Here is a 16,037-nt window from a genome sequence, read left to right as displayed (position 1 = left end):
GAGCCCGCAGGTGAGACGCTAACAGAGAAGAAGCACCGGCGATTGTCATCTGTTTTTTAAAGACGGCATCCTTTTGACGTTTTAACCGCGTGTTAAAGGATTGTTATTCTTGTGTATTTTAAACCTCCACTTCACAACTGTTTTAAGGATTATTTATTTAAAGATTTATTGAATGCTCTACTGCACTTTGGACACCTGTTTTGATTCTTTTAATAATCAGTTATATTATTTACCAGTGTTATTTATTAAAGGTAGACTACAGTATATATAATTTATCAGTGTTATTTGTTAGGAAAATTGATTTTTATGTTAATATATTTGGGGTGCAGAACGGATTAACTGGATTTCCATTATTTTCAATGGGGAAGTTTGTTCTAGATACAAGAAATTCGCTATACAAGCTCAGTTCTGGAACGAATTAAACTCGTATCTAGAGGTTCCACTGTATCTGTGTTGGTTTTCGACCCAGAAACTGGGGTCCACGGGCTGAACTTAAGAGCCATTTCACTACACTGCATATCATTAAGGAATATTATGGATGTTAGCACTGAATGGGATATAATAAAAGTTAGAGTCTGGCCTATTATGGTGTGCCAGTCTGGGCAAATGTCCAGGGCTAGTTTTTGATGGTATGGTAGTCCAACTATAATTACAAGTCACTAATGCCAATAATAAATGCTCTAACAAAGCAGGCTTTAGTGTAGAATAGACTGCGATCTATAGTTCAACAGGAAAGATTCAACAATCTGATATCTTGAAACAAAGGCAGCAGTAGGCCATTGTGTAGATTAGCAGAAGTTCTTTTTTACTCATATTGTGTATTTTACAGGTAGGCTTTTCACACTGGTTATTCCTTCATTTGCAGTTGTTGATATCATATTGTTTGTCATGGACATTTCTATGGCCTGTGATGTTTTGATGCATTTGTATGTTAAAACAACCCATGCATCAAGTGCTGTGTAGTGATTTGTATTTCGTGCTCTTTATATAGTAGGTCACAAGCTGATGGTAACATACAGAGAGGTGGGAGTGTTTGTATTAACAGGAACATCATGGGGGCCCCATGCTGGCCTTAGCCTAGTGCTACCGCATTATTTAATCGGCTTTATTGACCTATATTGTTTGAGAAATATATTTACTTGTTAGAAAAAGAACTTTATTTTATTTTTATTTTATTTTACTAAGTTTCATTTTTTTTCAAATTTGTTGAAATTTATCAAAGGGTTCCAGACATTTTGCAGATGATTATATAGATGCTTATTTTTACTTGGGGATTTTTGCATGATAGTTACAGATTTATTTTGTAGATTTTCTGTTAGTTTTTCTTAATGCTTCCAGTCTATTATACTGCAAACACAGTTGCCCATCTCTTACTTTCTACAGACTTGTGTTTGAAATTGGTTGTTGTACATATGTCTCATTTTGATATTTCTGCTTCACATAGATAACATCCATATAGCCATGCAGACCCAAATCAAGAAGTAAATGTAGTAAAACAGAAATAAGCAAAATTGAGTATTTCAAAGCTATGTGGTTTATGATTTTTATGTAAGTTGTCTACAATGTTGTTCTTGCTTATGTTTTATTTTTGTTTTTATTTTTATCCTATTATTAGACATGTTATCAATAGAAGATTGCATTGTCCAAATAGATCTGAACCTGGCAAAGCTGATACACCAGAAATGGAAGGATTCACTGCAGGTAGGTATACACTAAAGTGGAGAGAAGTAACGCCAGTATAAATCTTTGAAGTTGATGTGCTTATAAAAATTGCATCATTCCAAACTACTTTTCTATGTGTTAGTCAAGATTTTATTTTCAAGAAAGGGAAGGTGACCACAGCATTAATTAAAGGTTTTTTCCCCACATATTCTTTTTTGAATTTTTAAATTTTAAATTTTGGCTTCTTTGGTCTATTTCTTTTCTAGGAGCGACAGCGTCAAGAGGCTCTGTCATATCATCTCCTTGAGGAAAGTAAGCCATTTTATTTTCTTCCTTTTTTATGAAGTAACAGCCAGTACCTCACCTATCAGTGTAAATATTAGGCATTATCCTGAAAGTCTAAGTAGTTGAGTAAGACAACAATATTATACCAGGATAAAAAGATAATAGCACTGGCCATACTAGGAAATTTCTTCTATATTTGCCTAACCTACCACAAACTTTTTTTTTTTTTTTTCAGGAGACTGAATTTCTTATTTTTGGTTTGCTGCTTTTCAAGTATTAAACCCTGTAAGACTCTTGTTTATTTTAAATAAGCTTGTTCCTCCAATTGAGTGCTTGGTTTCTAATTTTACATCTAGCTTTAGATTGCTGGATTTTAAGGACGACTAAGAAAAAAAGTAGCATGTTGTGATTTGAGAAGGTAATCTGGTTCTTAAGTTGCAACGGGTAATGATAATAACACACCAAGAAGAAATTTAAGTAAAAAAAGGGTTTATTTACAGTGTTCTTAAAATAAACAGTAAATACTTTTTTTTTTTGCTGATATTATTTATTTGTAGTAAAATCAGGGAATAGTAATATGAATACAATAGTTACAAATAATAAAAGTAACCCTCAGCCCCCTGACAGTAGACTAAATTTGAATTTAGGTTAGTAGACACTTTGACTTTTATTTCTCGTCATACTTTGAACACTCCTGCTCCCTGTTAAACATTGGTGCCATGCCAACCCACATTTTTTAATATTGATTTTACATTTTTAACACCTGCAAAAATGTATATCCTGAGTGCAATTATCAAAGTATGTTTGTAGGTTAGGCTTCAGGGAGGTAACTGAGAATGAAGGGTTATTGCAAACATTTATCCATCTTTCCAAAATGGTGGAGTGTCAGGGGAAAAAAACCAATGTACGTACTATTTAGGCATTCACATAAAATACCTTGTCTGAGGTTGTAAATTAATGTACATGAACATTAGCTGCTTTAAATTTGACAATTTGATATTTTTAAGGCTTTTGCTTACTGGACTGATGCCTTATTGGCTGAAATTGAAAGCCACTTTGGTGGTCTTTTTTTGGATCAATTTTTTAATTTGATTTCAAAATAAAAATTGCTGAAAAAATTTCCAAGCAATGAAGCAAATATCTAGTGCAAATTGAAGTGTGAAAAAAAGTTCAACTTCAAAAATACCAACCTTATCCTTTATTATTTATTTTATTTTTTTTGTAATCTAAACGTATAACCATGGAGCAGACCCTCCCACTTATAGTTAGTCATTTAAGATGTTTTATTTTAAAAGGTTTATGATTATGAAAAGCATGCATAGTTGTTGGTAAAACACACCTAACAGAAACACTATGAGGGCTCATTGCTTTTTTTTTTTTGGGCATGAAATTCTGGTGGAGTCATACTGGAATTTCCCTTTAAGTATACAGACTTGTCTAACATTAGCATACCTAACTAATTATATTTGTCTCTCTTTTTCTAAAGATTACTGATACCTTCAAGTTCTTGAACTATTGCATCACAAAAAAATAATCAGACAATGGGATGCAGATCTATGGTCTGTAACATCATCATCTGACAAAATAGGGTGGTATTAATTTAAACATTCAATAAACTTGGAGCCTTCAGACAACCACACTCTTCTGAGGAAAATCTGTACCCAAGTCAAAAATGGCAACACCACAAGCAACAGCTTTGAGGTGAAAAAGGACTATCCATAACAATATGGCAAGAACACTCGGACTACATAAGATGCATGACTCAGAAAAAAGACTTTGGAGCTTTCTGGTAGAAATGCTAACTACCATGCAATTAGGTGTTTGCTGGACAGTACACAATGGAAAAAATGATTTTCTAAATACATGCCCCTTCTGCACCAGACCTTAGTTCTTTCCTATAGGTGCATCAAACTGCTGGCTTTTTTAAAACAAAGTAGACATAAGGCTTCCTTAGTGGCTTTCTCAGATTTAGTGAGGTCTTCAGAAATGGGTGAAGATTAAGATGCCGCTCAGCCCAATTAGCATAGGGTTCTGGGTTCAGTAGATTCTTGATATTAATCTGCTTTGATTTTTTCTTCAGGCCGCTACGGCTACCTTTTAAAGGAGCAAGTGGTACTGGACTTTTCCTGCATCTTCACAGGCTTATGCTGCATGGCATTGGCTGGGAAATGCTTCAACTGGAAGTGCAAATGCACAATTAAAAATAAAAAAAGATTGTCCTCAGTGTTGCTTTTGTGCCCCATTGCTAAACTTGGAAACCTTGAGTACTGCAGGGCCAATACAGATATTCTCTTAGGTGGAACCTGGTTTGGAGCAACCAGCATGATGGTAGGTTCACATACTGCAAACAACAATATTTTTGTAGATAAGCAGTTTGAGAATATGATGTAAAACAGGAAATATGCTTAAGATTAAAAAATTGAGGGTTGTTGCACATATTTTAATAAGTTACATTACTGAGAAAAATGCATTACTTATTTTGCACAACATCTGGTATGGCTATTCTATGTAATTGTTAGCTATTCTGCACTTGTTTTTCACTGAATACTGTTGTGAATTAAATAACTGGTAAAATATGCCCTATCAAGAAAATTCAGATGGATCACAATAGTGAAAGAACATAATATATTGGTTTCTTTTTACTAATGAAATTGATATGAGACTTTCTAGAAAAGTAAAACACAACCTGTAGTGCATTTCTCACTTACATGCTGAGCAACACTGAAACAAGTTCTTGAACATAAAAACAAGCTTTTGCTTGGGAATCAGGACTTAAAAACCCTGGGTTAGCCAAATACAGACCTCAGATAGTTATTAAAACAAAAATCCATGTTTGCATTTTATTTCTAGAAATTGGTATGTCTATGTAAGTGTTGTAGTTGTGCAGGTACAGGCTAATAACTGAAGGATAACATAGGGTCCTTGTACGTTTTGTGTTGCACATTTTACAACCCAGTTAATTACTTGCCTTTTTACTGTTGTGCAGCTCCAAAAGTCAGCAGAGGATACTTCTTTTGAATTATTGTTTAAGCTCAGTTTGCCCCCCAAACAACCAGCACATCTACTTATTTGGAACTTGCAGTTCTCATATAATAGTTAACACCTTACTTCCAACTGTAAGATGTGGCAAGGAAATTTTAAACATTTGTCACCTCACTACTGGTAATGGAGTGCCAGTTTACAGCACTGTATGCTTACCTGATAATTTTATCTTACTTGTGCTGCAGTCCAAAAAAGAAAACAAAATTATAAATGCCACAGCAGACCTCAGTTTAAGAAAGTGGAAGGCATCATTATTAAACATCTCACATGAAACCATTGTAGAAGCAAAGATTAAATCTCAGAAACACGGGTTCCTTGTTACAAATACAAAGCAATATTTTGTACTAGCCAACCCATGCCACATAATTATTTATTGATGGGTGAACACTTCCTGAAAGACACAGTTGTCCAAATGGGGTGGGTTTGAGGATACGACTGTGAGTGAATGAAAAGATGGAACTCTGGAGAGAGCAACATACAATTGTCTGTGACTGAAAACTGGTTTTGGCAGATACAGGCATATCTTTTTGAAAGTTTGTCCCTGTGCCTTATTAATTGTCATTGCAAAGGCCAATCTAACAGGAAATTGTCTGCGTGTAAAAGTAAAAGGCAAATTTGAATCTGATGGGGTCAGGGAAATCCGGGGAATATGGACAGTTTGTGAGGTAGCAGCTGCGATTGTTTTACACTAGTACATTGCGGTGAATGCTGGTAACAGTCAGCCTAGTGCCTTTACAGAGACTTCTTGCTGGCATGAGGTTTCTGAGAAGCATGACGACTGAACCAATTTTAAGTTTGAGTTTATGTGGCGGCATGCCAGTGGGAGTAAGACTGCTAAGAAATTTTTCGGGGTATGAAAGTTGATGTGTGGGATCGTCTGTGACAATGGAGTCAACGTTGGTGAAAGTTATTTCGTCGGTAGGGATAAGTTTCAGTACCTGTTCATTAAGGTATAGCGAGTCTTCGTTGGTGACGCTTAATATAGTTCGTGTACTGAGTTGATCCGGAGTCACAGTTGAGAAGTCGATGTCGCCACATAGTTGTTGAATGGGATCAGAAATAAAAGGAAAACAATGTGAAGGTAATGTTGCAGGTGTTCCGTTTTTCCCGTCTTGCGAAATCTTGTTCGTGAGGAAGAGCTGTCATATTTGTCGTCAGTGTAAGTACATGCATGTGACGCCACAAAGGTTGCTTGTTAATGCAAATGGCGACAGTAAGTGCTAGAGTTGGTGGATGGGGCTCTGTTGTGCGTACCCCATGACGCGGGAGGAGGGTTAGAGTTGGCGGGCGGGGCTCTGTCTTGCGTGCGTGCTTATCCCATGGTCGGGCGACTTGATGGATTATATATAGAAAAGCAGCCGGAACCGAAAAGAACAATGAAAAGTCAACGTTGCTCAGAGGTGCATGTGGACTGTAGCAGAGATGAAAGTGACTGAGGCGGTGTTTGGTGAGGTGCAGCGTGCCTCGAGAGCGAGGGTGGACTCGGGAGGAGGGTGACACATTGTTTGAGTGCTTTAAAGACTTAAACATATAGTTCCATTTCAAAAGTATGGCCCATTACATCACTTCTTTCTTTTTGTAAAATATGTGTTTAGCTATAAATGATATCTCAACTTAGACAATTTAGAATTGTATTCCTGTGTTTATAAAAACACAACTGTAGTTTAACCAAACAATGCAAAAGAACAGTTTGATGCACATTTATCATTGCATTGAGTATTTATTTATGTTTCTATTGAATATTGGTATCTTTTATAGCACAATAACATTTTCAAAAAATAGCAAAAATAAAATTGCACTGCCTTTTAGGTCCTTAGTCTAAAATGTAAATTTTGCACTTGTCTTCTAGAAGGGCTTTCGATTACAGTATACTGCATTTTTAAAGTGAATACAACTAACACATGTGAAAATGACAAATGGGTTTCTGTGGTGTGCCTTATTTTAATGTGCTATTTATATATGTATAATAGTGTTTAATATGTATACTTTTTGTTTTAAGCGACAATTTGTGAACATATGATTATCTTCAGCTTAATGCACATGTTGTTTATCCTTTGATTTCTGGAATAAATGAATTAGATTGTTTTCATTTAGATGATGATAATTAACATTTGCTGTTAGTTACTGTGTGTATCCAACTGAGACATGTGACACATTCTATGAATGATAAAGAAGTTTTTTCTTACAATATTTTAGAGCAGACCTTATTTGAATAACAATGTTTAGGGTTTTATAATTGGCCATGGTGTAGAGTCGGCACATTCTCTCCATTTTCATGTGGGCTTTTTCTAGTGCTCTGATTTCCTTCATCATCCGGAAATCATGAGTAATTGGTAACTCTAAATTGAGTGATTGTGCCTCTAAATGGATGAGTATTGCATTGAAGACTGCCCTGTGTGTGAATCTGCCTGGAGACCCCGTACCAAACTAAGTAGATGAATTAATATATTTCAGAGAATTTTATCACATATACTATGACAATTGATTTTAATTAATTTTCTCCATAAATCAGGCACATCCTATCAGACAACATTTGTGAAATCTGGAAATCATTCCTGTCATTATAGATTCTGCATATCCAAATAATCATCAGCTGGATGAAGTTAATAAAGCCAGCTGGGCTTTCACTGGCTTTGAAGGGGCCAAGGAGTCAAGGCAGTGGGAGTTACCTTACATGAACCACTGGACTACTCGAATATCTCACGTTTCTTTGAGGGACATTATGTCTGAGGAAATGGCTTTAGAAGAACATATAAAGGTATTACTCATGAAGGTTGACTTTTCATAAGGTGCTTTACAAAGCATATATACTACATATATAAGATTTAATTTGGGGTTTCATATTGAAAGTCATTGTGCGTTGTCTTCTTGTCATGTGAAAGAGGTGGATTAGAATTTACCTGCTAAAGATGATTATATTTAAACTATGCCCTTCATAATGTTTGGGACAAAGACAATATTTTTTCTTGGTTTCTCCCTCTGCTACACAGTTAAAATTACAAATCAAACAATTAAGACATAATTAAAGTGCATAATATTGCAGACTAAAATTTAAGGGCATTTGCTTCTTTTCGGTTACAACATGTAGAAATTATATCACTTTTTCTGCACAGTCTCCCTTTTTTTGGGCACCATAATGTTAGGGACATAGCAATGGTGGCTATATTGAAGCAGAAATATTTAGTACTTTTTTGCATATCCCATGCATGCAATGACTGCTTGTCTGCAATTCATAGACATCACCAGGTGCTTCAGTTTCTGCTTTTTTCTCTATGGTACATGGAAGGTATGCTCAATTGGGTGACTGGCTTTACCATTTAAACAGTTTTCATTTGGGTATGCAAATACCCCTACAATAAAATCTGCAATGTGCACTTTAAACACCTCTGAATTGTTTTTGATTTGTAATTTTAAACTGTGAAGCACAGGGGAAAATCAAGGAAAAATGTAACTTTGTCCTAAATATTATGGAGGACACTGTATTTCCTTTTCCTTCACTGTTTTTGCAAGCTTTCTCTGTCTCTATTGTTTTTTTACATGCTTATTACACTCTCTAGTATCTTTTTATTTCCTCTCATCTTACCTTCCTTCTATAAGCTTTTTCATATTTCTAGTCCAAACTATACTTGACTGATTGAAATCATTATTTATATTAATTAACGAACAGTTATGCCAATAAAATTTGAAACTTTTACCTCCCTTACTGTAGATAAAATGTAATATCTGTAAGTATGTTATTAGTTCTAAACTGTGCTTCATACATGCTTCTTTTTATTTATTTATTTTTTATTTTTTTGGTAAATTTGTTTATATTCTTAAAACCATTACAAACATCTTTTCCTCATACACTGTAAAATAAAAGTGGACATATTGATAGAGCTTACCAAGTACATTTCTATCACTGCTACATAAGCCATAATGTATGGCATTTTATTGCCTTTGTAGGTATCCAACACACTTCAACCTAAGGGGTGCCATTCAGTTTAAGAGCCTGCACATGCTTATTTCATTCAATTGCACCAATTCCTTGATATAATAAACTGATTAAATTAATGAAAGTTTGAAACATTTAGAAGTCAAAGTAAGTTGTAGTATCTTTTAACAATGCTAAGAGACTTTTGGAATGGCTAAGGCAAAGTCCAGGTCTGCTGTAAATCCTGTTAAAAATCAAGTGTGGATGCTCAAAGCTGTTTATATGTGCAGGAGCACAGAGAAGTGAGCAAATATTATTTCCAGTCAGTGTGAGTGGCAGGACAGTTAAAAGAAATGCTTACATGAAGCTATTCATTCCAAAGGAGGAAACATTATTTATATACTCTTAATTTCTACCTCAGGAAATTACATTTATGAAAATTTCTATTGATGAAATAAAGATAATATACAGTATATTGTTACACAAGTGAAATTAGGATAAAATTTTGTTCTTGTATTTACTTTCTCAGACCATTGTAAAACACCAGGGTTAAAACATAAAGCCTGCCAGATTGTTTTAATGCATGTAGTAGTGTGTTTCTAGATTAATTAATTTTCCAAAATTCAAATCTTAATAAATCTGTCAATAATCTGTGTATAATCTTGTGTTGCACCATTATTTTAAATTATTGTCTTGTTCAATAATCAATTAGCATTAGATGATTTTGCTTATATATTGATTATTAACAGTTACGGAAAATGTGGCTATATTAATATTGGTGTCACAGTCAAAAACTCTAGTTTTTAAAAAAACTCTGCTATTGCTTCACAGGGTCCTACTGGATCATTTGTGTTTGTCTTATATGAACAAGTTAAAAAAAATCACCCAATAGAGCATTAAATTAGTTAATTCCTTTCTGTTTGCTTCAGGCAAAAGATGTGCCATTTCTAGGGAGAAGAGATGGAGCTGTTATGCTTAAAGAAAAACAACTGTTTAAGATGTTTCCAAGTATTGATCAACATTTTCTGCTGGATATTTTCAAAGATAACAAGTATGTTGTCTGCAAATAAATCTTTTTAATTTTTGAATACAAGTATCAGAATGAGCAACTATTGAAAGATTAGCAAAAAGGACTGTAAAATTAAAGAACAGAGATAATAGGTTGTGATTTTTTTTATATAAATACACTCCTCCCATTTTATTATCTGAGGCTGTGGAATTGAATTGGCTTAAGTTATGTTACAAATATTTATTTCTCAAAACTATGTTTGTTAAAGTAATTATCATGGAGAAATGCACAGACTTAAAGAAAAAAAATGAAGGATACGAGTGGCTTCTAAAAACATTGTACTCTGCAGTTTCTGGTAACTTGGCCACAAAGAATATAAAAATGCATGGTTATCTACTTTTCTAAAAATGATCCATTTTATTCACCTTATTGTAAATTCTTTCAAGCAGAATTATATTTGATAATCATACTGCTTCTTCATTTGATTAAGTAAATTACAATATACCTACATATGTATAGGTTGCTATTCTTAATTTTCCAGTATTTTCTGATCACCATTATGTTGGGTAATAGAGTCCTTATAATACAGAATTTTACTCTATATCTATAGTGTTAGCAGATGTGTAAAATCTTCAAGACCTATAGTCATTTATTGATGTGTGTGTATATATGTATACACGCAGCATTCAAATTTACAGTTTAACCTCTGTCTGTCATTAAAATGCAATTTAAATGCATTCAAATTAAATTCAAAGATATAATCTGCCTATAATCTCTTTAAAGATGTTTGTATATCTAATGTGTCTGTTTTAATGTTTGTACTGTGGCTATTTTTTATTTTTTTATATTTTTTCCAGAAAATCAAGTTTTGAGTTTTACAGATTTTTTTTTAATGCATCTTGAGGCTGTCTAGTAAATTATATAATCTTTCTTAGTTATTCTCTAGAGCAGACAGAACATTTCTTAAAATCATTACTTGATGAAGAACCTGCAAAAACAGTTGTTGCCAAGAATGTCATACAACGTACTGAGTTACCCCGACCTCAAAATAAAGAAAAGGTGGGTGTCTGTTAGTTTATCTAATATCTAGTTTACAACTAGCAGTAACTCTAAATTGCCATGATATGAGTGAGGATGAATTTGTGTGTACTGTAAAATGCAGTGGCATCACATCCAGAGGTAGTCCTTCCTTTACCAAAAACAAAAGGGATAACTATATGTGTTTACTCACTAACTCCCTTAAATTCTAGGATAAATGTCATCAAGTCCTGGGAATTTTTTTGATTTCAACCTTTTTAATTTTTTCATGTCTTCTCTGTCAGCCATCTGTAAATCATGTAGTGCCTCCTTAGCTACTGGGAGCTTATAGACTTCCTTACATGTTAAAACTTCAGGAAGATATTAATTTAGACCATTTGATATTCAGCATATTTAATTTCACTTTTACTGTTCCTAATAGACTTAATCTTCTCATTACCTGTTCTTTTAGTACCAAAACATTAAACAAACCTCTTGGTGTCATCGTTTGCATTTTCAACAATATTTCTTGGTACCTGGCTTTTAACAATGCTAATATATTTTTAATCATTACTCACATGTGCTCCTTGACCCTGTTATTTGTTGTTTATGTGTTATACAGCTATGTTTTCTTTTGCAATTGAGATTTGATTTCTTCCACTTGCCCATTGCTAGACCAGGGACATCACTGTTGTTGTATGCAAAAACATCTGCATCATTCGATGGTACAGTTTTTTATCCAAAGCTTCTACATGATAGGGTACTTTTCACCATAAAGAGACAGACAGATATGACTTTTCTCCTTTAATTATTAAAACTAGTGTTGATCTCATTCCTGCTCAGGTAATAGATACTGTGGGTTCTTTTGGTGATGGCAGCATTTCAGAGTACTGAGCATCCCTTTGATTTGAACAACTGAAATGTCTGTAGTGTTTTTCAGACTGTGTGATTTATAGTATCCTTTCAGCACTGTATTCCCAAGTAATAGGAGGACACAGCAGGATGTGTTTTGGACTTTTTGGAGAACACTAAATTCTCTGCCTTGGTTAGAAGTTATTTTTTTCCACTTCAACTTGCTGCTAAATGCTGGGATATTGTTATGTGTTTGGATATGCATGCACAGTGAGGATTGTTAGCCTTCTCAGCCAAACATTTTCTGAGGATTGGTTGCCATTTTTTCAAGGGGAAAATATGGCGTAGCTGCTGTTTATTGTCCTGTCTTCCAGCTGGATGGCACACTTTCTGCTCTCCAAGTATGTAGCTTTCACATGCCCAAGATGGGAATAAGATGGAGCACCTGCCAGTTCAAAAGGCCTAGTAACAAAAGACTAGTGTTTAGTACTGCCTACTTGGATAAAAGCCCAGGTTTCTTTCCACTCAACGCCACATCTCAAAGGAAAGGACCGTTCTACTCCAAATTAGATGTAATGTAAATGTTAAGTCATATAATCCTAAATCAGGTAGAGACACCCCCTGCATCACGCTTGTCACAGATCAAAACGGATTGTTTGATGGGGATGTTAGGTGTTAAATTAGAGATCTGACTTTGGAGCAATATGTGACTAGAGTCGAGCAGGTGAGTTTGGAACAGACAAAATCAAAATGAAGAGCATTGCTAATTTTCATAATAGCCCATCAGGAGTAACATTTAAAAGGAAGGAGAGCCTTAGAAAAAAATAATTTTTCATATAAAATGTTTTCAGTATTTTATGTAAATTAACTGTAGAGGCTTAACTTTGAGCATCATTGCCTAAATTTTTTTGTGACAGTTAAAGAAGCAGAAGGATGCCGAAGAGAATGATGAAAGTCGGTTATATCAAGACACAGTAGATCCTGACTATGATGATTACAGGGCTGAAGCATTTATTCATCGTCTAAAGCAACAAGAATGCTTCAGTAAGGCAGCAGAAGCTTATCGTAGAGGCATGAAGGATGTGGCTACATACTATGCTCAACAAGTGAGGAAATTAAGCAGTATACCTGTATTTCTTTGTATAGCTATTTTCTTTATTAATAGATAGACCCTCTTTTTTCTAAATGATTAGGCAGCTGTTTGAATATTTGTGTAAGTATGAATATTTGTGTAAGTATGTTGTATGGGCAGAAGTGAAAAGGAAGATTGGCAATATAAATGACTTCTTACATTTTGGAGCTATACCATTTATCTTTAGTTAATTCCAGTTCATTCTTAAATAGCACACCTCACTAGTGTAGATAAACACAGAGTGCCAACATAGTTTTACACTTACAAAACAGTAACAATACAGTTCATAACTACTTGTTTATTTTCAAACATTAACATTGTGGACGCTAGAGGTGCTGTTGCCCCGCTAAACCCACCAGACAGATGTCCAAGACACACTTATAAAAGCACCAAGAAGAATTTAATAATAATTTTCTTCCAGTACGGTGCACAAAGCACCACACAGTCCAAAATTCTTCAATAATTAATACAAAGATAGCGATAATCAATAACAATAACAATCCTCCACTCCCAGCAGCTTAGTCACCCAACCTTCCAACTCCGGCTCTCTTTGCTGGGTCTTCAGCAGTCCTTTAAATAGTGTTTCTCCCGGGTTCAACACCACATCATCCTTTCTCAAGTAACCCGGAAGTACTGCGGTCTTCCGTCCTCGTGATTCCAAAGTACTTCCAGGTTGTCGTAACCGTAGGAGTCCCCAGGCTCTTTGTGAGCTCCCCCTGGCGGCACCCATGGCACCCAACAGGGCTGAGGAAACAGACTCCATGTCCCATGATGCCCTGAGGGAATCCAGGGAACCATTTCCGTCCAGGGGAGCTGCCGTCTAGTGTCCCGGAGGAGACAGTGTCCTACAAAACCTGCTCTTCCTCCTTCTTTCTGTTCAGGGCCGTCCCGGCCAGACTGAAACACCGGTCATCCATCACAACTTGTATTTAAAAGAATAGTAGTAGAGACATCCAGAAACTTTAGGCTGAAGAAATCAGACCAGCAGAAAATGTTGCCATTTGGCAGTTGAGGAGAAGAGTGACAGTACTCTTTGAATAAATAAACTACTTTTGTGTTTATAGTACTTTTGAACATGCACAGTCAAATTTCATAGGACTTGGGCCATGTGCACTATTGTATTATGACATTCATAACTATACAGTAATGTAATTTGATAGTACTGCGCCTATTGAATAATGTTAACATTACAACAGTTAGGGTGGCATTCCATACCAGTATTTAGCAGTTCTACAGCTACTTTTTAAATGTATTAGTACAACTTCTTAATGGTTGTGATCTAACCTTAAGATGATCATTTTTGCTGCAGGGACATCTTCATGGACAACACATGAAAGATGCTCACTATCGAGCAGCCATTAAAATTTTTGAGAGAGTCAATGCTTCCTTGCTGCCTCAGAATGTCCTGGATCTTCATGGACTTCATGTTGATGAAGCCATCCATCATCTCAGGAGGGTGATACAGGAGAAACAGACAGGTACAATTGGTGCTATCATTGTGGATCTTCGTGTCTTTGTTTACGGGGAACAGGAATAGTGCATGGAAAAGTGGGATTTCTCTATTTTTTATTTTGTCTTAAATTTGAAGTGGATTTAAAGGAATACTCCACCCAAAAATTAAATATTTTTAGTACGTATGTTACCCCATGTGTTTTGTAGTGATAACCGAGAAAAATGTTGATCTCATTTATTTATGGAGAACAGAAATATAAAAGTTTCTTATAATACATCCATCCATCCATTTTCCAACCCGCTGAATCCGAACACAGGGTCACGGGGGGTCTGCTGGAGCCAACCCCAGCCAACACAGGGCACAAGGCAGGAACCAATCCTGGGCAGGGTGCCAACCCACCGCAGGACACACACACAAACACACCCACACACCAAGCACACACTAGGGCCAATTCAGAATCGCCAATCCACCTAACATGCATGTCTTTGGAATGTGGGAGGAAACCGGAGCGCCCGGAGGAAACCCACGCGGACACGGGGAGAACATGCCAACTCCACGCAGGGAGGACCCGGGAATTGAACCCAGGTCCCCAGGTGTCCCAACTGCGAGGCAGCAGCGCTACCCACTGCGCCACCGTGCCGCCCTCTTATAATACAATGGTGACCAATTCTGTACAATAGCAAACAATATAAAAAAAAAAAAAAAACATCCATGGGGGAAAAAGTCCATTACTTGTGTTACATAATCCATATGTCAATTATCCAGTTATTTGTTCACACCATGCAAAAAAATGTGTATGTGTACAGAGGTTTTGATTTGATGATCTGTCTCTCCCCCTCATGAATTAATCAAGAATCCTGGTGAAGACTCGTCAGTGGCCATGCACCCATTCCTGTGGATCTAATCAGAGGTGCAGATTTGAAGAGTCACAAAGACCTGCTCTGTGTGGGCTTCTTTCTTTCTGCTGCTAGTGCTTGCTCTCTCCCTCCCAAGGACCCATCACCACTGCTGTCACTCTCTCTTGCTCTCTCTCTCTCAAACACACACACACCTATACCCTCACCCACTAACAAACACCCTATGCACAATTTATTCCTTCTTACAATCTGCAGACAATAATATCCAAAAGAATTTTCTTGCCAAAAACACCACCAATATTGATAAACTGAAGTTGGTGATTTAAGGACGTTAAGAAAACATTTTGGTCAAAATTAAGAAAAAATAAAAAGAATTCAAAAACTTCCTAGATTTAATCCTAGGTTGCCAATATAATCACTTATAACACAAATATGACAATTTATAATGCACATATAATACTAAATATTTCCATTCTACTTTTTGAAAGGTTTGTTTTGCTTACATTTTATCATTTTATGAATCTTTTATGAGTCTGCCCAAATATTGTTACCATGTGGTGATTGAGCTTTTTGCCACCTGTGTTTGTTAGATTTTCAAGGATTTTGTATTTATAAGTTTCTATTTGCATTTCAGGATATGTTATGCATGTGACCTGTGCAGTGACCAGTGAAATAATTTTGTGTAAAATTACAAAAGGCATGCTCTAAGGTCTTTGTTTACAGAGGGAGGACAAAGTGTTTTGTGATTTAGAAGTTGAATTACTTTAGAAGAAAGATTGTTCTAGTTTAGTTCAAGATTGTGAGTTTGGTTTTGT

At 35.6% G+C, this 16,037-nt stretch overlaps 1 protein-coding gene across 1 annotated transcript in view; it reads left to right on the top strand.

The window, feature by feature from the left end:
• n4bp2 (NEDD4 binding protein 2) overlaps positions 1-16,037 on the top strand; it is a 103,762-nt gene that overhangs the window by 70,295 nt on the left and 17,430 nt on the right. The window contains exons 8-14 of the mRNA XM_028801960.2: positions 1,616-1,701; positions 1,929-1,974; positions 7,557-7,747; positions 9,832-9,953; positions 10,847-10,970; positions 12,698-12,886; positions 14,222-14,390. Of these exons, the coding sequence (XP_028657793.1) occupies positions 1,616-1,701; positions 1,929-1,974; positions 7,557-7,747; positions 9,832-9,953; positions 10,847-10,970; positions 12,698-12,886; positions 14,222-14,390 (927 nt within the window). The remainder of the gene's footprint in view (positions 1-1,615; positions 1,702-1,928; positions 1,975-7,556; positions 7,748-9,831; positions 9,954-10,846; positions 10,971-12,697; positions 12,887-14,221; positions 14,391-16,037) is intronic.

Source organism: Erpetoichthys calabaricus, chromosome 5, assembly GCF_900747795.2.
Source record: "Erpetoichthys calabaricus chromosome 5, fErpCal1.3, whole genome shotgun sequence".
Taxonomy (NCBI): Eukaryota; Metazoa; Chordata; class Cladistia; order Polypteriformes; family Polypteridae; genus Erpetoichthys; species Erpetoichthys calabaricus.
This window is presented reverse-complemented; position numbering and strand designations above follow the sequence as displayed.